Here is a 23,807-nt window from a genome sequence, read left to right on the forward strand (position 1 = left end):
ATCTGACGCAGAGTGCCTCGAATTCCCCCGTCGCAAGGAATGACATATTTTCCAAATCGCTAAGTGAAGAGTGTAAGCTGTGAGCTCGAAGGGGAATGTATGCCTCGGACATTGCCAGTGTCATAACTCTCGAATATTTACAACCAACTCAAACGGTATTCTTCCAACTAGTGGGCTGAGCTGAAATGTAGACAGCTGAAGTCTTTCTGTCTTGTTTAATAAACCAGACTGGGAAATGGTGAGTAGCCTAGCAGGTGGTGTCATAGACATTCTTTGAGCATCACTTTAATTATTAATTTAAATGCAATTGAGGGTGCAGACAACAAAGGGCTGAAAAGGAAGAGCTTGGCAGAAAGTGAGAAGAAAAAGAGGAGGAACAGGAGGGGCAGTGCATGAATTATACATTTAGCCTACAATCAGAGGTGTCTGCCTTATTTATGAGCAAAAAAAATGCCACAAAGCTAAGCCAGAACTACTTTGTCTGCCATGGAAAGCAATAGCTGTTCATTTAATACTTAATGACTCAGAAGTTTCGCCCAGACACCCACACATGCAGCAGCACACCGGTGCCCCGAATGCATCGCCTCCTCCGTCTCTTACAGGGCCATCTCACACTGTTATTCACCGCGGTGACATGAGTCAAAATTACAGCGGCTATAACAAGAGCCTGAGTTATCACCTACTTCTGGGCTCAGTTTACATTTCGTGACAATTAGACTCAACAGGATGTATCCATCATGTGGGGTCAGATTGATGATAAAGAGGCCAGTGGGCCTTTGTGACATTGCATGAGAAAGAAAGCAATGATAATTAACTCACATTTTCCAAGGGGAAAATGAAAAATGTACCTCTCGATAATGTCATCATTTCTCATCGAGGATTGAGCGGCAAGTAAACAAGATATTGAATTCCAGCTGCGCTTGTTTGTTCCGACAGTGACCACTCAGGCCGCCTCAATCCCCTCTCATCTCAAATGAAATAGGGGCATGGGAAATCTGTCTCAGTACGGGCTCACAACATGTAAAACCTGGCACGCTATTGAAGTGAGGAGAGCCATCCTAATCCCAGGCTGCAGTCACATTCCACCACTATCGCCATTTGTTTATCTAAGTCTCAGAAACACTTCTCTTACACTAATCCTACTTCTCCCTCCCAGTTTCCACCAACAGCTCCTTAAAGTGGGCACATCAATCTCTATATTGTAATATCTTGATTTTATAAAATCCCTTGTTATTGAAAAAACGGGGTTGATCATTTATGTATAGAAAGAGAGTCAATATAATACAGTAAATGGAGATTTTCTTCATTGCTAATACATGTACAGTCAGGGGTGTTTTCCACCCTGCTTAAAAGTCTTAAAAGTCAAAGGTTAGGATTGCTGTTGATTAGTAAGCCAGTGACATACATTCGGGTTTTCCCATTATCCTGTAACTGTCAAACACAATCTTGGGGGTTTAACTGCAGGATGCAAAAGCTCTGACTGGAGCGGGAATAAATCTACTAAGCACATCAGCTTTACGATTCTTAGATTCTAATCTTCCTTTCGTCAGTGTGACTGGTGGCGCGATAAACAGGGTCTGACCAACAAGAGATTTTGTGGCTGATGCTGATTGTTATTTTGAAGAACTATTCAGTCTGCTGATATATCTTTTTTTTTTCAATTGCAGTAAAAATGTGTATTGTGCAAAGATAATACATGAATAGGTATGACCAGATTTAAAAAAAAACCTTATGACAGAATATTTATCTACATTTTTACTTATATAAACAGGTTCCAATATTGAAGTAATATATACTTTATACTTGCTTTATCATTTCAACTTGGTAAAAACAAAGTGTGAAATTGTCTGTACCATCACCTGCTGTGTCATAGCAATGTGACGCATTAGCTTTCTCTGATCCGATATAACTTACTCAAAAATTGACCCCACAATGAGTGAGGGACATCGGCAGTACATTAAATTTGTACTTAGAAGGAAATCAATACAGGCTACATGTCATACACACACTGAGCGTGCCTCCTACTGAACAAACCTAGTGACGATGCTATTTCTAATTTATCCAAAGAACATTTTTCAGTGCTGAGAACCAAATATACAAGCATCTGGTCAACAGTAACACTCCTGTTTCAGGCCTCACTGGTCTATGATATTGACAAACCAAGATTTAATCTCGTACTAGACTAAGTTAGTAACTTCAAGGTCTTTTCTTTGTGGCTGACAGAGTCACAGCAATGTGGATGTAAAGGGTGTGTTGTTGTCTATTGTGATCGTAAAAGCCATCAAAGGATAATCTCAGTGTGACTTGTCATTATTGCTAAAAGAGGATTTAAAAACAAAATAATAACAAAATAATCCTGAGAGAGAGAAAGAGATAGAGCGAAAGAGAAAGAAATCCCTTTTGACATGAAAAAGGAGAGAGAAATCAGTGAAAAGTTGATCATGTTTTGAAAATAAAGGACTAAGTGCTTTATGACCAACAGCTGATGGCCGTGTGACATGTAACCGTAATATTTCATAGCATAATGATGTGGAAGTGTTAATTTCTTAGATATTGAACTGACAGCCTTTAAGAGATCGGCTTTAGATGCTAGATCTTGCCACTGAAGAAGTCTAAACTCTGGTTCCGCGGGCATTTCGCCCCCTCTCTTGTAGCCACGTCTTTGGTTTTTTGCTGTGGGGGTTTCAATTCTCTGCCACCCACCATGTGAATAATGAGCTCCACAGATAGCAACCAATGAAGCGACCCCCCCTTTAGCCAATGAAACTTAACAACCATGTCCAGATCAGGTCCTTCCTGCTGGGACTGACCAGCACTGTTTCACACTCCTCCACCGCCCACACACAAATTGCCTCAAACTAAAATATAACAAGTCAGAAGAGGGAAAAGCGAAACATAACGTTGGAACTTCCAAACAAACTTATTCAGTAAATGCAATACAAAATAGCTTAGATTTGGTTTTACACCATTTTGCAGGCAAAAGGACGGGCTCTCCAGATTCATGTCGCATTACCTCCTGGTGAATTTTACTTTGAGGTGTCAGTGCTGGTAATGTGGCCAACACAAGGAGGTGAGACGAATGTCTGGCCTCAACATGACCAAAAGGCACTTTGAAGTCTACTTAAGCACCTAACAATCCTGGCCATGCTCAGATGTAACCTACCAGCCGTACTCTTTCCAGCGTGCCTCAGGATATACTAACAACCGCCACAGAAAAGATGACCACACAAAAAGCCTTGGAAACGGTCTTGACACACTTCAAGCTGCAGAACTGACATACAGAGTGCACGTACCTCGCTGTCTGTTAAAGATAATTGTTAGCGGGATAGGGCTTCTGAATTCATTTCGTAGGTTCAACACAAACTATGAACCTATTTATTTTGGCGTGAGAAAATGTGGGGGTTGGTTGGGGTGGGGGGTTGGGGGGTGGACGGTGGGCTTTAAAAGACACTTTTGAATGAGACATAGTAGCATTCCAGGGATTGTTATTCAATCAAAGTGCTACAAAGCTTCCAAATGTGGAGACGAAGGCACATGTAATCCAAAGGCGTAAACGCCTCTTGTTCTTAAACATTGCATGTGAAGTTCGAGGTTCGATTCGGAGGAGGAAGCGCTGAAAAGACCAAGAGATTATGTGAGATCTATGAAAGACATGTACGACTCACTGCTGTCAAAGAGACCAGACAATATTGCTTTCTAAAGCTTTTCTAAAGCAGACAGTTTATAAACGAAGTGCAGTGTCAAAGCCGGTATACAGACAAGATGTAAGGCCAAAGCATCATCCCACTGCGAGATGGTGTTACAGACAGATGCTTTAATTCTGTTCATGTCAGTGATCAGCACTCAATCTAATTTGTTGAGGGATCCGTCTCAGCGGAGAAATAATACACCACTTTAAATAGATATTCAATGTTTTTACAAGAAAAATATTACCCTTTCTTTCCTAGAAACTACAAGTGATGGGCACTTTCCAACAGCTCACCATTGGCCAACTTATCTGGGCATAATACACATGTGCTTTCTTCTCCTCCCTCCCTAAAAACATTTTGAATGATGAAACATGCGGGTTTGTTACAGACCAATGTTTAGCGGCCTCAAGTCAAGTCTAGCATTTGATTTGGTGCCTGGATCACACCCGTGGGGAAAGCAGGCCCACTAATATCACCCATAGTCAGAATGGAAAAGCTTGTTGGCTGTTCCTGCACACCCTTCCATGCACATGCAAAAAATGGATTTTCTACGCAGGAGCAGAAAAAGAGAACACCCTGGAGTTTTTAAAACTTTCAGGGAGCACATCCAAACTTTTCAAGTGGAGCTTTAACGGTAGGGAAATGATAATAGCTCATATAGAAATGACTGCTGTCTCCTGGCTGAATGGAGTTTGTCTGCTGCCCCAGTGTTATGGCAGAATAATGACTCCCTGGCTCTCCAAACGTCACCTCACTTTGCTTTGGAGAGGGCAAGCAGGTTAATTACCATGACAAAGGGGACACTGAGAGCGGGGCCAACTCCGGACACTGCATACGAGATGACTAAAATGACTTTCTCATCGCAAATGGAAACAAGAGGCTTTGATTTCCGAAAATGCCCACAGATGGACGGGGTCACGGTATCTTTGTCTAAATTATTAGGCAGCCATTTCTTGCATTTTCTTCACAGGCAGGGAGTTCTCTGTGGCTGCTCAGCAGAGCTCTGGGTGGACAGATCTTCTTCTCCCCAGGGAGTCACTGCCTTTGTCTCTCTATTTGACTGTGTGCTGTTCATGAAGTGAAGAGGCTAATCAGCGGCTGTAGAGCTATTCACGGGGAACCACTGTACAGCATGGGCCTGTTTAGCACAATTGTGTTGAGTGCCCACAATAGCTCTGCGTTTTGACACACTACATACACAGACTATGAATGTGCACTCAAGTATTTTTGTGGATGTGAAGTGTGCTCCTGTTTGCTTGCAAAATATTGACTTTTGGCCCTTCATTAAACTTCATCACTATGCGCTGGCCTGTATTTTGATGGGCAAAACCAAGGCCTGGGACAAAATTGAATGAATCAAATTTGAAAAGCTCTTGAAACTGTTTGAAATGGCAAAGTATCAGAGCTTTGTATTTGCACTCCACTTGTCCAGGCATATGATTATTTTTTTAAAGGTTCATATCAAATTCTGCCACATGGATTTACGGCCTCAAATCAGTAACAAGAAGCACTCACTCGAGTGCAAGTTGAAGCAAGAAAGAATAAAAAGGATCTATTAAAAAACTGAACCTTTGCTGAGTTTAAGCAATGTTAGCTAGTTGATTATGAAAACAGTATGCTGTGTTTAGACTTGCAGGCAGTGAAAACTCTCGCAAGCATTAAACTCTGTCGAACGGCTGGGGAATGATGAGTGCCAAGAGTCGATGTTGGCCATCGGAGTGGAAAGCAGAGAAACAAGTTTCACTGCACAAAGGAGTGTTGCTTTCTTTAAAGCCTTTACATTGAGGTAAAAATGCACTCTAGAACCAGATGGTTAAAAGTAATAAGAGACATGTTTCCTAAAAGCCCATCAGACGTCATTAAACTGCTTCATTGCTCGACATTCTTTGACAGCAGTTAGTTATCTTAAGTAATTAACCTACCCACACAATTTATAAAGTGATTAGTAGAATTTTATTGACGAGACTTTAACGAATTGTGGTAACAGCGTGCTGTAAGAGAAGTATGTAACCTAGATATTTGCAGGGCTAATAGAAAGCACAAAGCACAATAGCTTTGTTGTACCACAGCCAATGCAAATTTCCATTTGAAATTCAAAAAAGGGATTTGTAAATCAAACAGAAGGGGCTCTTTAGTGAGGTAGTTGGTGCAATACTTATTGTGATTAATAAATCACAAGATGTGTTGTTAAGAAAACACAAGAAACACAGTCTCAGCATTTTCTAGTTAATCACATTTCCGTGCAATATAGTTTCTTTACTTACATGCATTCCTTTATAACTAGGCAAATTCTTATGGCTCTAGAGAAGAGCCAATAAATACGACTAAGAAAAACTAAAAGGCACTTTTTACACTTTTCCTTATTTTGTTTCATACACAATGTTCATGTTATTTCTGGGTTAATTTTAAAATCAGCAGGTAAACATATGCAAGGGAATCCCTCTGAGTGAAAAGCTCAGGCTCGAAACAGCTCTCAGTGCTCGAGCCTTTATTTCTCATTTCATGTCACACAGATGTCATGGATCATGGATGTCATCACGGATGTCTTTATATTACCATCTGCTTTGGACGACCCAAGCATACAAAGAAAAGGCACGCTACTCCTCAGCAGGTTTCCAGAAGGGTAGCCAATCAGCAAATAGTGGTCTTTTTGCTGATTAACTAATATTATATGTCTCTGGGCGGGGGAGGCAGCTGGTCATGAACTAGAGGGCTATGCCAAGGGTCAATGTACAGGCCGACTTACATTTATGCTTAATCACCACCATAGGAAATGCTGATCATGTAGGTATGCAGGGTTTCATTCCCTAGATGTGTCTGTACACACGTCCTAAGAGATCTTAACCTATGTCTAAATGCCTAGTTATGGTTCTAAAACAGAGGTGTTTGATCAGCGTTGTAATGCTGTTTAGTATTTATAGCTTCAGCTCCCAAACAATTTGCTCTGCAAGCTACAACTGTTTGATTTACACAAAGAAGATCCTTTACAGCAGCATCAGAGTCCCACCGCCAACTTCAGTTTTGCTTCAAAAAGCACCACACAAGTATAAATGGCACACCATCTGCATCCATTGTGGTGCTTCACCTTGTGTTAATAGAAAAGTCAACTGTTTTGTTGTTGTTTTAGGAAGCACGATAAGCAATCATATCTAATGGATCTTTTATTTTCACCCGGAAGATAACAAAATTCATTTAGTGAATTTGGACACATTGCAAAGTACACAGTAAAGTCCAGTGGCCGGACAGACGAGCCGGAGCTGAACATTTCATACTCGGTTACACACTTTATGTATGAACACATTATAGCCTTTGACAGCATTAAAGCCTATTGTTCCGATTTCAAACTCGAACCATGCTGTGCTAGTTTATCGTCTTTGCTTCAACTCCGCGGCGTTCTGTCTCTGCAGTCTATACAGCACATCTCTGTGAGCCTTGTCAACAGATCCTAGAGAGCCTGTCAGCACCATCTTTTCAGAGGAGCTGTCAGCACCGGCTTTGTATCAACCCTCTTTGGGACAGGGCAAGAAATACAAACAAGCCCTTAGGGAGGTATACCATAATACATCCCAAAGAAATTCCAAATTCCAAATAAGCATGCAAAAGGCATTAACACGACTTCTTAGAATGTTAGTTCATTAAATGTCATTTACAAGAAGAAATGAGTGTCAATGAAAGTTGAAACAAACTCATGAGGACTGGCTGAAAAAAAGTTTTTAGGGGTAGTTTGTGTCAACAAGTCTCAAAGTGATTCCTGTAGGCATGACAAAACTGGTCCTGTCGTGACTCGCACACTTAATGTTGAATTATCCCCTGATAATGAGGCATGCGTCTCATTCATCAAACAAGTGAAACCACATTACCTTAGAGCACTGCTTGTGATTCTGGCACCAAACCAGGGATCCATTATTCTGCAAGAGAGGAGGAAAAAAATATCATCAGTCATTACACTGTATGGCGCGGGTAAATGTTGTGATAGACGCAATAGAAATATATTTACAACGATATCTTAATCGAATTAACACGCAGTAGGTTTGGCCCTAAACTTTACTGTTACAACGCCGACTATTATGACCATATTTAAACCACGGCTCTCTCGATCACATCTAATTTTAACGGTGAAAGTATTTCAAAGACCAAACGAGTTTTGCATGCTGAGTGCGTGTAACTTAAGCAGGAAAGTGGGGTCGCAGCAACAGGGCCAGGCCTCGGGGCAAACCTCTGGTCAGTTTCAGCAAAGCATGGTGACCTCAGCTTTTCTGAGGACCCGTTTGATCTCTCAACAGACGTCCCCGAGGTCACTGAGGCAGGACCCGATTTCAGCACTCCTGTGAAGACTGCAGATACTGCCAATTTCCTCTAATTGCCGTGGAAGTGCCACCTTCTGTGCTGCAACAAGGCAAACATTTGGTCCTAATGGTGGTGTATATTTATAAATCCTATATGCGCAAATATGGAGAGCTGTGCAAGTGGCCATTTCCTGAATTCTATTTGCAAGTATTATGTTGTCATTCTCAGCAAGCATAATTGGGTACGGATAGCAAGTACAAGGCTAGTATTTCAAAATAAACGGTCAACTGATCAACACGAAAGAGCGTAAATATGCAATCTGTCATAACACATGACATTTAGGTCAATATTATACGTCTGCAATTTAAACTGCAAACAGATGTTTCAAACTGATAAAGGGATACATATCAATTTAATATTGGATAAAAGCTACATATTTTATGACAAAACAAAATCCAGAGTAATAAGCTAATTTATTTGTACTTATTTGTATTTGTATTTGTACCGGCCATCTTCTGTCCAAAGTTAATTAATTTCCTATCACTATTTCATCTCCAGGCTCAATGGTTTGATGTTGTTGAGCTGCTTAAAGCTCAGTTTTTTGACCAGGTAATCAGTTATTTTTGGTTTGGATGGAATTGATTTAATAAATCAAGTGGGGTGATTGAAGACTTGAAACAAAACTTAAACAAAAAGAAAAATATGCCAAAATTAACTAAAACAGACTGTGAAGCCGAAGCAGCAGCGAATGTTGCCGCATTACTTGGCTTCTGTCTTTGCAACCATAGCAAGTCTGGAGCACATTTTTGAAGTCGTAGTAATACACTCTCTGTACTCCAAGTGATAGATGCCCCCTAGCGAGGGTGTTTTACGTAAATCAGGCGATCATTTAGGGAAAGTGAAATTTATGCAGACTGCAGTGTTAGACAAGTCAAACAAACGGCAGGCTTTGCCAAGAGAGATGAGTGTTGGGGACCATTGGTATCTACATTTTTGGAACACTAGCTATGAATTGTGATATTAAAGAACTAGGTATGTAACCCCCAGTCCGGACCATTCCTAACCAGATTTTTTTTTGTGCCAACAGCTATGCACCCAGATGCATTTCCACGCCATAAAACACATTTATCTATTTGGATTTTTGATAATAAGTGACAGCATTCCCTTTTCTGGCAGGAGAATTTCTCACCACATGAAGGATCCTAACGACTGTAACAACTACTAATGCAACAGTGTGATACACTGATAACATCCTCCATGGTTGCACGATTGGGGTGGAGGGTGGGAGGGAAGTGTAGAAAAACATGTGAACATTTTGTTTATGGCCGCTATAAATGCTTCTTCTTCTCGTCACTTTTATTTTTTCATCATATTATAAGGCATCTATAAATGTCTTGCTAAAGCATTTTCAACAGAAGAGCACAGGATAACACGAAATATAAATGAATTCACTCTTGTCAATGACCTGGATCAGAGCTTCAATTTTGGATATTCTGAAGCTTTACAATATAAGCAAACTTTTGGGGTCTGACAGCAAAAAGTCTGCTTAAGTTCAATGTCAAGTTCAAAGCCTTTTCATACAATGTAATCCAGAAAGACATTCCTATGAGACCTTAGGAGAGAATTTATCATTAAAGGGCTTAATTTGACATCCAGTACCAGTAACTGCTTTGCTTTTAGTGTCAAGGATAATGGTCAAATGGCTTCAAAGGAATTCATGATTGTACGGTCACGTCTCCAGAGAATCTCCTCCACAAAGACTGCAGATAACGATGAAAAATACATGAATCTCAGTGGTGAAGAGATTTAGAATATTTGTTTCATGAAATGAAATTAGGTGCTCACTCGGCCAATGCGTCGGTTGTGCAAGGCGTCAGCTCTTTCTTCTATAATACACAGATCGAACGCATTCAATCTGTTTGGCCAAATATCGATCATCATGTGAATTATACCTCAGCGGTGCAACAGCCAATGATTAAGCCCCTGTGAAATTGACCAACTTATATGAAATGATCAATCCAGCCGGGCCGACTCCCCTGTCGGTGGCAGCCTGTAAATAAGATCTTGACACTTGCACTGGAAGCCAATACTTGGGGAAAATTTATAGACACCTTCACGATGTACACCGTGTCCTCAATCACCGGTCCTCTCTTCCGGCACCTTTCTTCCCCATCAACGGATGGTGACAAGGCCAGATCCACAGAGGAGCTAATTTTGTTTTGTGACAGCATCCCTGTAGCAGAGACGCTCAGCAGGATGTTGCCCCAGCTGTCCAGGCGTGACCTCACCATGTCAGGGACCAACGGGGAATAATTATAGGTCAGGACTTCATCCCTGTGTCTCACAATGAAATTCCTCGGCACTCGGGACATTATGCAGCGATGGGGACTGTCAAGCACTCCGGAGAACGAATGTTTTCCAGATATCAGGGTCAAGGAGAGGAGGCCAGACAGCGGCCTATGAATGTGTGGATAAGTTGAACTCACCACTTTGTTGCCGACACTGGCGGAGTCATGTAAACAGGACATTTATCACAGTGATACATTATGGCGGTTGTCAGTTGAGAAGTAAGAGCAGGTGGCTAGGGGCGTGTTGTATTGTCTAGACAACTGAGAAACATGGACAAACCCCCCTTTTATCTCAGAGGACAGCATTCCACCTTGGGAAAACGCTGGTCTTTTGTCTCCTATGGGGCCAGATTAAATGAACGTCAGTTTTCCTTAGAGAAAAGCTTTTGAATAGAACCGATGTGTTCGCCAGAATTAAACCACCTTTCCAGTGCGGAGCGTCTCGGTCGATTTCTAGCCACGCTGACAGGAAGCGGAGCATCAAAGCAGAACGACGTCCTGTGTGTCCGTTGCCGGCGCAGGGGTCCTCAGGCAAAACCAAAATAACCGGTCCTGAAGGCCACATACGGCACTAAATAAAGGGCCCAGGCTTTTCAAATGGAATGGGTCTTAGGGCTGTGGTCGGTCGACTCATCAATTATTTACTTTGTATGAATTATTTGACAAGAGCTGTGAAAGTGAGCTAATATGCTCGAGCGTGTATCTAACGTTAACAAAAAAGGGTGGTTGGGTGACAAAACTTGTGTAAAGATCTCTCCGGTTACAAATGGAGGCTCTTTGTCATATGGAGTAGCTCAGGGTCTCACAGCACCAGCTACTGGGATTTACAGACAGGACTGTCACGGTTTAAAGCCTGTACAGAGAGGTTAGGGAAAGCTACATAGACCCCTATTCATCCACTGTCTTCGCCAATGAAAAACTCCACACATGAGACAAGCACTGGCTGAGGTTTGATTCCACCGCATGTTATTTAATATCAAAGGCGCAAACAAGGGGACATGGAAAAACTACTTTCCAATGTTTTTTCTTCCTTTCACTTAAAGCACAAATCGCTCAAGCAAGATGCTTAAGCGCCGCATTTTAGAAATGAATGACTGAATTTAAAATGTTGGACTTTTATTGCTTTGCATGTAATAACAAGACCTCACGGACACACCTTGTTTTTGGCTTCACGGGTCCTCACATAAATAATCCACTACAAGGCTGATGCTTTCAGAATACATTATTGCGAGGGGCTCCCAGCTTGCTCTTAATATTTTAAAGTGTCCGAGACTAATATTTATGGTTGGGTGTTCCCCTCGGTATGTAGCACTGGGGTGACAAGTTCTCAAAATGTGGACTGAAATGTAAATAAATCTGTATTTGGAAATACTATTACGCCAATAAATCTAGAGTTGCTGTAAATCTGACAACCAACGGACAACCCGTGGGGTTCCTAACGCTGCGGTTATTTCCATTTCACATCGAGACATAATCCCAACAATTAAAACACAGATTCTGGTTGGTCCCATTTAAAATGGAAAGATGCATGTCTGTAGCATCTGCAAGCGTTAAAAATCTCCCAGCCCCATTCCAGCGTTTGATGAGAGATCAAATAAGAGCAGATAGAAAAAAACGTTTTTTTTTAAATTACAGCTGCAAAATGCATTAAGAAAAATATTACAACATAACCAAAATGAGTAGCAGATCGAATCGATTATTAGATACTGGCACTGTTCATTACGACGTAAAGATTACGAAAAAGATGAGACTACGATAAAGTTATAGCTGACTTTCTCTTCAGATATTTAACTCCATATTAGATGGAAGAGTGGCGTTTTTTTGAGGAAGGGGTTATCTTAGATTTCCAATCGAATATCAAATGACCCAGAATTAAGAGGTCTGTCATCTCAATCATTAGAGTGGTACGCCGAGCTGCCAGTTGCTCTGTTACTGTAATAAGATCAGGCAGGGGAAGCAGATCCACCTGTAGGTTATGCTGACAGAGCACGCAGCACTGTTGTGGCAAAAATACATTAGTGCTTATCACATTTACCACAATTGGGCACCGGTGTTTAGCAGGAAGGTGACCTCGACAGAGAAGCATCAGTAGCCCAGTGTGTATCTTCCACATACCTATGAGGTGTTATGCTGCCATTTATTGGCCAGGCAAGGGGGTAGAGGGCAAGGGGGGCCGGAGCCATGTGTTTTTGCAGCTGACCAGACCCCCCATTTTCACATGAAAGGAATGGAGAGGACATTAGACATAAGACAGTTCTTGCACATTATCAACAATTGCCTGCTATTCTTGGACCCACAAGCTCGCTCAAACAACCTACCTTATCACTAACCACAAAAATGCATCTCCCTTCAAACAAATACCTCCCTCTCGCATTGCTCCTTGTTGAATAGGTCTTGCTCAGACACTGAAGTCCATGATGTGGTCTTTTAGCTTGTCTTAAAGGGGTGATTCTCCACAGCTATTTGACTGATTTCACCTTCCAACTTTGCAACCCAATGCAGCGGTAAGTAACACTGCTTGCCAGGGTTGCACCCTAATAAATAAAACTCTGTCAACTGGATGCACGGCAGCGCTAAATTCTCTCCTTCGAGGATTTTAATTAAGAGCTACATTCGCTGGGTGTAAAACACTTTGAACCAACTGCAGCGGGTCTGTGTCCAGACGGCCTGCATTGAAATCGCTGCACAAGAACAACCTCGTGTTTCCAAAGTGATGTAAAATCCCGACAAAGGAAACAATGAACGCCGGCTGCTTAATTAGCACTAATTACAAGTGTACCTCTCTGTAATATTTTGTGAGCGCTGGGGATTCAACCCTGCACTTTGAGCAAGGGGGCCTTTGTAAATGCAAATGAGGGGAGCATAAAGGTAGCCACCAGATAGATAGCTGAAGGATCAGTGACTAGGCCTTTTCTCCCTCAAGTCCTGGGGGAGAACAGTGTGACCAGCGGAGGGTGGAAAACAACTTCTGACACCACATAGGGATCTTTCACTGAATACAGCTTATACCTCAGTGGCATCAAACAAGGACTGCATCACAACATGGTGCAAAATCACACTACGGATGAAAAGAAAGCGGATCCTCTGACCTGGAAGGAAGACATCGGAGCCCTGGCATAAATGGGCAAAACAAAAGTTGGGGGACAAAAATCCATTACGGACTGATAAAGTAAATGAAAGAGTAAATTGTACAGGCTGACTTTTCTGAGATGCATCCATCATTATTTGACCACAATATGAACATAGTCAGTGAGCCTCATTGTCAACTTTCCTCGCCCCATATTATCAATGTAAATCTGCAACGTGTTCGTATTTTCCCTGAGTAAAACTCCTGATCAAATCTTTCCTTCCCTCGAAAGGATCTCATGTGAGAAAGTATTTCAGCACCATTCTCTGTCTCCGTGCGCTCTCAACGGGCTCCTGAGGAGCAGGTCCGATGGTTCGCCCCGCACATCCATTCATGACACGAACCGAGCCCGGTTCTTTCCTCATCACCCGGACGCAAAAAAGCCAGAAGTTTGTGAGACCGAGTCTCGTACCTGGGAGTGTTTGAAGAACGCGGAGATGCGAGTGATGTGCAGACTGAGGCATCTCGAAGCGCATCTCGCTCGGTAAACACTGGCAGTGAAGAAAGAGTCGTCCTGCTTCCTCGCAGACACACTTCCCGGGCTCGACAGGGCTGTAATCCACAAACACAGAGCCACGCACACGTTCAGGGTCCAAGATGACATGGTCCGGCGATTGTGTGTTTAATCCCACCACGGATCGGACAATACTGCGTGCTGGCTGCGCCGGAGAAACTAAAGAAACTTCAATTATACGCCGGGGAGGAGCGACGGGGGGATCGTGGCTTCTGATTGGTCGATCCCGCGATGATTGACAGGCGTGAGGAACGCGGGGCAGGTAGGCTGCTGTACGGCAGAGCCCACAGACACGACCCACTCGGGACGAGACGACGACATCACGGATCACAGTGCGTTAACTGCCATTTGAGCCCCATCAAGAAGAAGTATAATCTACTCCAACACCATCTCTCTCTCTCTCTGTCATTGATTTAAGTGTGTGGTTTGGTCCCCTTATTTGAAAATGTAAATAAGTCTTTTTTTCTCCCATTTCAGATGCAAGTTAAACTATTGTTGAAAAGAGTTTTCAACAATTCACAATCAACAGTTCACGCTCTAAGGAGTACGAATGTGGGTGTGTTATGAAAACTCCAAACATAATCAAAAAAGAGGCATCTGTTTATTTTCAATAATGCTTCTCAGTGGCACAGACGGAAGAAAAAATACTACAACTTCTGCCTAAACGCTGCGATTTGTTGCATGAGACGACCGCAGCTAACTTATGATCTTGCCTCTGGCAAATGTTGCTGAAATTATTTGATCTTGCAGCATTTCTAGAATTATAAAATCATTTGGTTCAATGTGGGGTCAATACATGCCAATGGCGAAGAGTCCTTTTAGCCAGTAACCAACAATGTAACTTAATTTTGTCCACTACAAAACGTTGTTCCACACTTGATGATATTCCTGTGCTCTCTCAACACAATGATGGTCGTTTGTGTCCCTTTTGTCATCAGCTCTCCTCACCCTGCTAGCACCTGCAGGGTATTTAGACCAGCGCTTTTTGTACATTTTTTAAACAGTTTGAAGCCCCTCTGGTGATTCCTTCAAAACTTGCACAGTATAAAGACACTTGTTGAGTTCAGATTCATTGCAATATACTCATTATTTCACTAATCCAGAGGCTGCAAACAGTATCAGGTCGAGTCATATTTGATCATTTACATTTGCAAAAAACAGTGCCCTTTTTGGATAGTTGGCAACCATTTAGCCCAAATGTTGTCCCAACACCTGCAATTTGCTGCCTTACTTAGGAGTATATAGTTGTGCCAGACCCGTGTGTAATGTTTCACAACTTGTAATTTTGTAACTCAGACACATATCCAAACACCCTTTTTAATTGCAAAACAAAATGTATACTCAGAGCAGCAAGCAGGAGCCGAATTATCATCTGTTTTAGTCTCTAAGATGATGAGAATCACATAATAGATTACATAAAAATTCTGTCCCTTTTTGACCATTATATTTTATATGCTATGAATTTACTTATTCTGTGTTAAAGAAGAATATGTGGTTATTGTCCATGAGACTTGATTTTATATGTTTGTTTGTCTGTTTATTTTTCATTTTTCTTTTTTAAGAGAGAACATTATATAGTCAATACACCTGTGTCAATTAAACTAATTTGGGGTGTGTTCTTAGTCTTGCATCTTTATCTGTATGTCTTTCATATATATATATATATATATACATATGTATATACTGCCCCCAAAAAATAAAGGGAATAATTAAACAACACAATGTAACTCCAGGTCAATCACACTTCTGTGAAAACAAACTGGCCACTTAGGAAGCAACACTGTTTCATTTGACTTGTTTTAAGGGCATGACATTAATGTTGGATCAGCGTGTGTTAGTGTTTTTTTCCACTTTAATTTGGAGAGTGACTCCAAATCCAAACCTCCATGGGTTGATACATTTTATTTCCGTCAATCATTTTTGTGTGATTTTGTCGTCAGCACATTCAACTATTTAAGGAACAAAGGGTTTAATTAGAATATTTAAGTCATTCAGATCTAGATATATTCATATATATACATACATACATACAGACACACACGCACATACAGTATATATATACACACACGTGTAGATATAGATATATGTATATACATAGATACTTTAAAGGGCACATTTCTGATTTTGCAACAAATAAGACTTTGTTTATTGTCTGTGAGAAGGTGTTGCTTCACAATGAGGCGGACATCATGTCTGCTAAGGTGTCATGTTTATGTCACAAGGATCTGTAGCTGGGACAAATTAGCTATTACTGCTGCAGATCCTTTTGAAAGGAATGTTCATTGTCCCTTTTCAAATGTCTGGCAATAGCAGGTGCTGGTAGGCTTTAGTCCAAAGTAGGAAAGGAATACTACAACATTATAATTTCCACTCCAAGCTAAAGTCACCTTCAGACACCAGGTTCTCATTAAATTCTGTATCTCCCTCCAGAACTTCTGTATCGAATCAGTACATGTTTACTTATAAAAGGCACAATACAATAAACACCTTGGTTTTTATTGCTTGAAAATATTTTGCAATAACAACATGCAAACAATGAATGTAGTGTAGTTTTCCATGGAAAAACCCATAGTTTACTCAAACGTACGAAAGCAGGTTGAACATGCTGCTTTTAACTGATGAGACAACTCTACTAAAGTGAAGAGCAAACATGTTTGCATTATCGAACCTTCACATACGAACCACAAATGCTTGCCAAAATCCCAGGGAAGCCCTTTCTATTAGTTACTGCCTCCTAGTTTAACAGTAGCTTGGAAAAACACTTCTTCATGGAAAACCATTAAAACCATCCTGTTTAAATTCCACTTGATTGACTCTTAGCCTTCTGGCATTATTTCATTGCCTAAAGTAAGGAGAAAATATGACACGTACGAAAATCTTGAAACCCACGGAGTAAAGGAACGAGTGTTTATTTAGAAAGTTCCCTTTACGAGACACTCCTGCTTTTGTCAGTTCATGGAGAACTTCCCTGAACCCCATTACAACAGCAGCATAATGAGCTTTTATTGGTCTTGCTCTTAAACTGAATGGAGACTGGGAGTGAAACACACATACTCTCCCTGCATCGGACATAAACTGTCATCATGCCTCTGGCTATTTATACATTCATTAAACAGACTGACCCGTAGCTCTTTGCGGAGAGTCTGATCTGGCCCTGGAAGCGCCATCCTGAACATCAGGCACTGTCTCTGGTGATGATGACAATCTCACACACACACACACAAATAAAATAGCCTTGGCCACTAAATCCCTTGTCATTCATAAAAAAAATGACATTCTGCTCAGTGAAAGTAAATTGAGCGCAATAATAAGCTGTATTGGTCTGTTACAATTTTTTGAAAGCACTGAAATGTGTGATATAATATCATCTCTCAGCTCGCTCATGATAAGATGGTTGTGTTCATTTCCCTGGTGGTCTCAGACATACAGTGGAACTTGCAGTGTGAAATCCCTTGCTACTCTTAAACTATTTTAACACAGATGTCTGTGTACCTTAAAAACAGTATAATGGCTTAATTTGTTGGCTTATTACAGCCATGTGTGGTAAGGGATTTTATAGTGTGCAGTGAAGGAAACAAACTGTCTGTGTGCGGTCCTGCTGTCTCCTGCAGCCCGTGGGACTTTGACGCCATGCCTTCATTGACTGGGAATAGCCTCTTTCGGTTGTGAACTAAGATTCATAAGCAGTCTAGAGTTGTCACTGAGGTCTGAGTTGACTGAACTCTATCCCCAACAAGGGTCACTGCATTATTTCACCTGTAATTACACAGTGAATCATTAGAAACACATGTTTACATATGGAAATAGAAAGGCATACGAATGAGATTTTTATGTTGCATGGATGGTGCTATAGTCTGTTATTTAAAACCATAGGATCCAAATGCCACAACTGCTTTTTACAGGTGTGCACTCTGATCTATGCTCATCGCTGGCCCAAAGAAAGGGCAATCCTCTATAATTAATGTAATTACTGCTATTGAACTATTTCTGAGTTGTGACTCACAAATAGGTATCACTGTTGTCAGAGTTTTACAGGCACTCAATATTCCTGGTATCCAGGAACTGACATAATAAACAAAGACTTAATTAGCAAAAGCAGACAAAAGGCAGTCAATTAATGAATAAGCAATTAGCTAAAATGAAATCATATATGTGGGAATGATTACAAGACTTAATTCACAATAGGAGTGGCGTTATCTGTTTTTGCTATTAAAATCTCTGGGGATGGCATGCTTGAGGATTTTGTTCAAGGGCACATTTTGAAACACTGCAGTCTCTATTCCTGTCCTTAGCATTCTGGAAGATGACTTGATATGCTTGTGTGGCCGGGGACCTGCTCCACTCACAAATGTGCGTTTCTGTCATTGGAGCTGACAAAAGGCATCTCAGAAGACAAGTCTCTGGTATCAGTTTTCAGCCTGCATACACCCTAGAGAGATGCTGTAATGGTGATCAAACACAAGAGTATCTATAATGCTTAAAGTTGCAGGTGGAACCATTCTCCACACCTCTGGTGACAGCCCCTTGATCGGCAGAGGCAACCACACATTAGGAAAGAAAAAAAAAACCTCGGCGAGCAAAGCAGAAGGTAGTTAGTTGATGCTGATATATTGTTTGTCGAAAGAAACGTAAGAAAGTCTTTGCGCATTTATTTATATTAATACAGCAATAATTAATACAGCAATAATCTATCATTGACAGGCTTTACTCCACTGTTTTAATTATGCAACAACAACAAGTGCTATGTTGAAAATAACCCCGGATGATATTGATTATATCATCTAGAATGACATGTTTCATTATACTGACACACAGAGGTTGACACAGACAGTTTAAAGACTGTGTTTACAAAACCAAAACTCAGAGTCAACAGATCCACCGCATTTGGTATGAACCACTGTTTAATCTGTGCAGTCTATGATTAAATTCAACTTGGATTTTTTTTCGGGATACTAATTGTAAGTAAATTACTTCAGGCAAACCAGCAGCCAACATAAGATGAAAAGCACGAGGCCTATCTCTGAGAGCAGGCTAAACCAATGACAGCGCAGCAGATAACATCTACGGTTTATCCACCTTGAAGAGGCATAAAACATTAAACTGTACCCAAGTCACAAGTTTCCTATCTGTTGAATAAACAGCTGTAATTATACCCGCCAGGTTGGGAAATTTTAAATGTGCATGAAACCGAGAAAAGCACCCTCGCACATTTAAATACTGTGAGCTTCTGTCATATTCCTTCAACGTTAGGTGAGATATCTGCAGTGAGTTTGCAATTTTCAATCAAAGTAAACAGCATAAATATGACTGGATTTTTATTTATCAGTTCCAACCGACGCTCCTCCTAATGTTGTTCTACCAAGCAGAACAATACGGCTGTAACTATAGATAAACTTTGAGCTTTTTTTGCAGTTTTATCCCGTGACCTGTTCATTTTTATGATACCGTGCACTGTTATCTTCTCGGGCAACGCTCGACTGGCAGGTCGTTTCTTAAAACAATCAAAATAAATGGTGTGGAAAGTTCTCACTTCTCTAAGTAGGTTGTCTCACTGATATAAACCCTTTTGCTTGAAAGCTACTTCTTTGTCCATTCATAATTTCAAGTCTAATCAGACCTTCACATCCCATTCTAGCATTCCTTGTATAAATATTTGTTATTTATATGAGGTTGGAAAAAACCTCACTTGGTATGAAGACTTCTAAATAGAAGTCAGCGCGGAATATTTTCCTTCTTTAACCACGTCTCAAAACAATGCAGTGTTGTGAAATGGTGGGGGATTACAGTCAAAAGCTCAAGCTGTGTTCACATATAAACCACCCACTCTGAGCTAAAGTTACATTTAGACAGTGATGGTTGACTGACAGCTGTGTATCCCTTGCAAAAGTTGTTATGGCATGTGAAGAAAATAACAACACCCTTTTACAAGGTGGTTTATTTTCAGATTGGATTCAAAAATATGAAAACAAACAAAAAGCGATAGACGAGGCATGAGTTTTGAAACAGGATGAAGAACATTTTTATCATTTCAAGGAGGGCATGTGGATGGGTGGGTTGTCTGTTGTACCACTAGATGGCACTGTGGCCACAGGGAAGTTTCTGGCCTAAACAAGTGCATCGACAACACCCTCTTTTTTTTCCTCAATATTTTCCAGGAGATGATCCAGCATTTAATATCCAACAATGGATAATTTAACAGGGGGATTTTGCTCTCTTTTGATGCAAACAATTATTAGATATGATGGAAAAATAGGACACATTTGTACTGTAGCCCTAAATTTAATGTTATCTCTTCTTTCTGTGCTGCTTGTGTCACACACCCCAAATGGAGACACTCACTCATTCTAGTATTTTACACATATGCTCTATGACACACACCTCCTAAGGCATAGCTGTATTTATCTGTGCTCTGTAAACTAATGTAAGCATGTATTAATAGATAATTTAGCTATCGATCTTTATATATGTCATACCTGTATATGCTGGATGAGTTTTATCTGAAAACAAGAAGATATAGTTCCTCTTCTCGTGTTTGTTGTATAATACCATCAATTTGTACCATAAAATAGTCCAAGCTCACATTGTTATCCCTGCATCCCAAAGGAACAACCAAATACGACAGCCATGTTCAAATGTCATCTCCTGAACGTTGAGGTCAGTGGGGAGATTATGTTGAGTGGCATGTCACAATGCTGTACATGGTGCCCAGCTGAGTGGAAGCCCATTACACAGCATTATACTACAATGACAAAGCACGAGGCTGAAACCAGGGATCCACTGCACAGCCAGTGTGCCCATCCCCCACCTAGTACACAGTGTCACTGGGAGATCACTTCTAACTAGAAAGCATAGAGTAAAATGCTGTAAAATGCCCCTGGGTTGTAAAATGAGAGCTGAGTTAACACCCCCACAACACCGCACCCACACATATTTTCAGCAAAACTCAACCTGGTGACTAAAGCACTGCTGGCTCAATTTAAAAAGCCAAAGAAACAAAAGAAACCATGAGATAACTGTAACTACATGTAAAATCTGTTTGTCCTTACAACAGAATGCCTAACATTTCGATATAAAATCACAACAGCCTATCTGAAAAGGCTTCTTAAGGACCTGAAGATGCCTCGCAGTCTTGTCTAAAAGTGTTTCATTAAACATTGTGAAGACAACTTGACTCCTTACTTCCCTTTTATTTTTCAAATTCATTCTTTTTTATTGCGCCACTATTTTTTGGACTGGTTAAACCGTGTAATTCATTGGTCTTTTCTCCACATATCTCCTTCCATGACAAAAAAGAAACACCTCCGACTATACGAGACACAAATCTAAAACACAGTTGCTGCAAAACAATACTTCCACAGCAATCAATGGCCTCTGTTTGCAGTGGGAAAAAGTGTGTATCCTGACTGATCTCTCTATCAGATCAGGTCAAAGTATGCAATTGTACACCTGGTAGAATGCTGAATCTCAGATGACTGCCTGTGTTTTTATACAACTGCTCACAGACAGCACTGAAAAAAATACAGAATTATAAACTAGCACAGTGGCACAGTGGTTAGCATTTCTGCTTCAAAGCTAGCAGGTTCCTGGTTTGAGTACTCCTGGGCCTTTCTGTATGAGGATTAAATGTTCTCCCGATGCCTGCATGGGTTCTCTCGTCTCTCTCTCGAGGCAAAAACATGCACTAGGTTAAGTTAGGATTGTAAATTACGAATGAGAGAGTGACTGCTCGTATGTCTCTAGTAGAAGCCCCGTGATCGACCGGCAACCAGTTAAATCCCGCCTCTAGCTCAACGTTAGCAGGGACTGGCACCAGCAGCCCAACGACCTTTTGCGCAGATAAGCAAGAAAAAAGACTGAATGGACAAATTAGGAGTATTATAGAACTCAATGAGATAACGTCTGTCTTTTTGCAGTATTTTCAAATGCCAGTCTAATTTAAAAAAAATTGTTAATGCTACAGAAGTGCATAGAGCACATCTGGTTAATTGTTACAATTTTAAATCTGAGAGACCTAGATAGATTATTATTAATATAGACCATCTGAACCCCCTTAACGGACGCCTGCATATACCAGAATTGTGCTGCTATAATGTGAATATAATGTTAATTGGAGGAGCCTTTAACAACCATTCAAATATGATTCATTAACAAGCTTGTTTTAATCGATCAAATGATGACAAACTCACTGACAAAAAGTTTATGCGACAATATCCGTCCGTTAAGTGTCCGAGTAAAAGGAGAATTTAAAGAAAGCAGGTTGTGTATATTCCTTAACAAAATCCATAGTATTTCCTCATTTTTTGCATTGTGTAATTTTATTACACCACCATTTGCAAGCACATGACCAAGTGCTTCTGCTTACACAGAAGACACGAGTTTTTTGGTCGTATCTATAACTGATTAAAGAATCTGGCATGAGTGATTGGTTGTTAAAGCACCCTGAGTTGACCCAGTTTTAGCACAAAATCTGAGCGCATGCCCAAGGGTAGACGGCGTCTCCATGATTAACAGAGAAACATTGGCTTTTTTTGGTTATCCAAGTGGACAACTAAAGCATTGCCATTTCTTTTAATGTTGCTAATAATCCTTGCAACAATTACAAAAAAATTATGCCTGATAATTGACTATTATTTTCCAGTGGTCTGGACAGCAATGCATTTTGTGGATTACAGATTAGGATCAATGGTGGTGCACATTTAGCCGGAAATACTGTGTGGGAAAAATTCTAAAGTAGAAGATGGACAGCCCTAATATAAAGTCAAGCCAGCATGCCAACAAAAACAAAAAAGTCAAAGGAAAAGAAAAGGGCCCAGTAAGAAAAAGCCTGGATTTTCTGAAAAAAAAAAAAAAAAAACTAGAGGAGATGTTGCTAAAACATGTGGCAGATTTAAAAAGATAGTGAACAGTAACAAAATAAACAAACATGATGTGTCAGATGAACTTTCAATGCTCTCCTATGATATAAGGGAGTTTGAGAGAGAACTGGATCTTCGGGAAAGGGGCAAAAGAGGATGAATCAAAAGAGGTAAAAAACTATTCTGCTGTCTGTGCACTAAGAAGGTCAGATTATCTGTTTCTGACTCAAATAGATTATAGGATGCACAGTGTATGTTTATTTAATTTGCATAACATATGTGTGGTATCAGTGCAATATGATATCCATATATATGAGTGGCCAATGACTGGCCAGTGATTTGTTTGTCGAGAGCATAATTTAAAGTTCTGTTGTGTGAAGGTGCCTGGCTCATTAAATGACTTATTTTGAAAGCTTTATTTAGCTGGCTTTGTGATTAACTTAAAGTGGGATTGTTCTGTGTGCTCAGTCAGTCACATGCATCAGTAATAACTGTGTGTTGTTTGTTTGGGTGCTTTTCAGTGGACACTTATATTACAAGTCTTCAGCTGCACATTTCTTTGAGCTGATTTCATTCACTCCATTCTTGCCTTATGATTGGTGAGTGTAAATAGCAGCACATGCTTTATTGAACTACACAGACATAACAGTTCCCTGTTCAGCTGTTATTTTTGTGGTTCTTCAGCTTTTGACTGTGAGGTGTGTGACATGATAATGGCAGCTTGTGTCTATTCATACTACTATAGACATAATACTTAATAAGTAGGAGTAGACATAGTACTTATGTCTATGTCTATTCTATCAATATAGCCCAGTGGCTAATGCAAAAAAAGTAACTCTTTCAAGCATGTACACATTTACTTGACAAAGAAAAAATCCCTTCAAACTAGGATGCACATAGAACAGTTTTCACTGCAGCCATTGCAATATTGCATTTTAGAGCCAGTATCTGCAGATACTAGTGACGCGCATGTAATATGGTGCTCTA

The 23,807-nt window shown here is 40.6% G+C and overlaps 1 protein-coding gene across 1 annotated transcript in view; it reads right to left on the minus strand.

Moving 5' to 3' along the window:
• anos1 (anosmin 1) overlaps positions 1–14,108 on the minus strand; it is a 44,249-nt gene extending 30,141 nt beyond the window's left edge. The window contains exons 1-2 of the mRNA XM_086145592.1: positions 13,864–14,108; positions 7,550–7,597 (exon numbers count right to left, since the gene is read on the minus strand). Of these exons, the coding sequence (XP_086001718.1) occupies positions 7,550–7,597; positions 13,864–14,055 (240 nt within the window). The 5' untranslated portion in view covers positions 14,056–14,108. The remainder of the gene's footprint in view (positions 1–7,549; positions 7,598–13,863) is intronic.
• Between the last annotated feature and the right edge of the window lie 9,699 nt (positions 14,109–23,807).

The sequence above is a fragment of the Fistularia commersonii genome, chromosome 4, assembly GCF_037954325.1.
Source record: "Fistularia commersonii isolate RoL2024-O1a breed Wild chromosome 4, RoL_Fcom_v1.0, whole genome shotgun sequence".
NCBI classification, from domain to species: domain Eukaryota; kingdom Metazoa; phylum Chordata; class Actinopteri; order Syngnathiformes; family Fistulariidae; genus Fistularia; species Fistularia commersonii.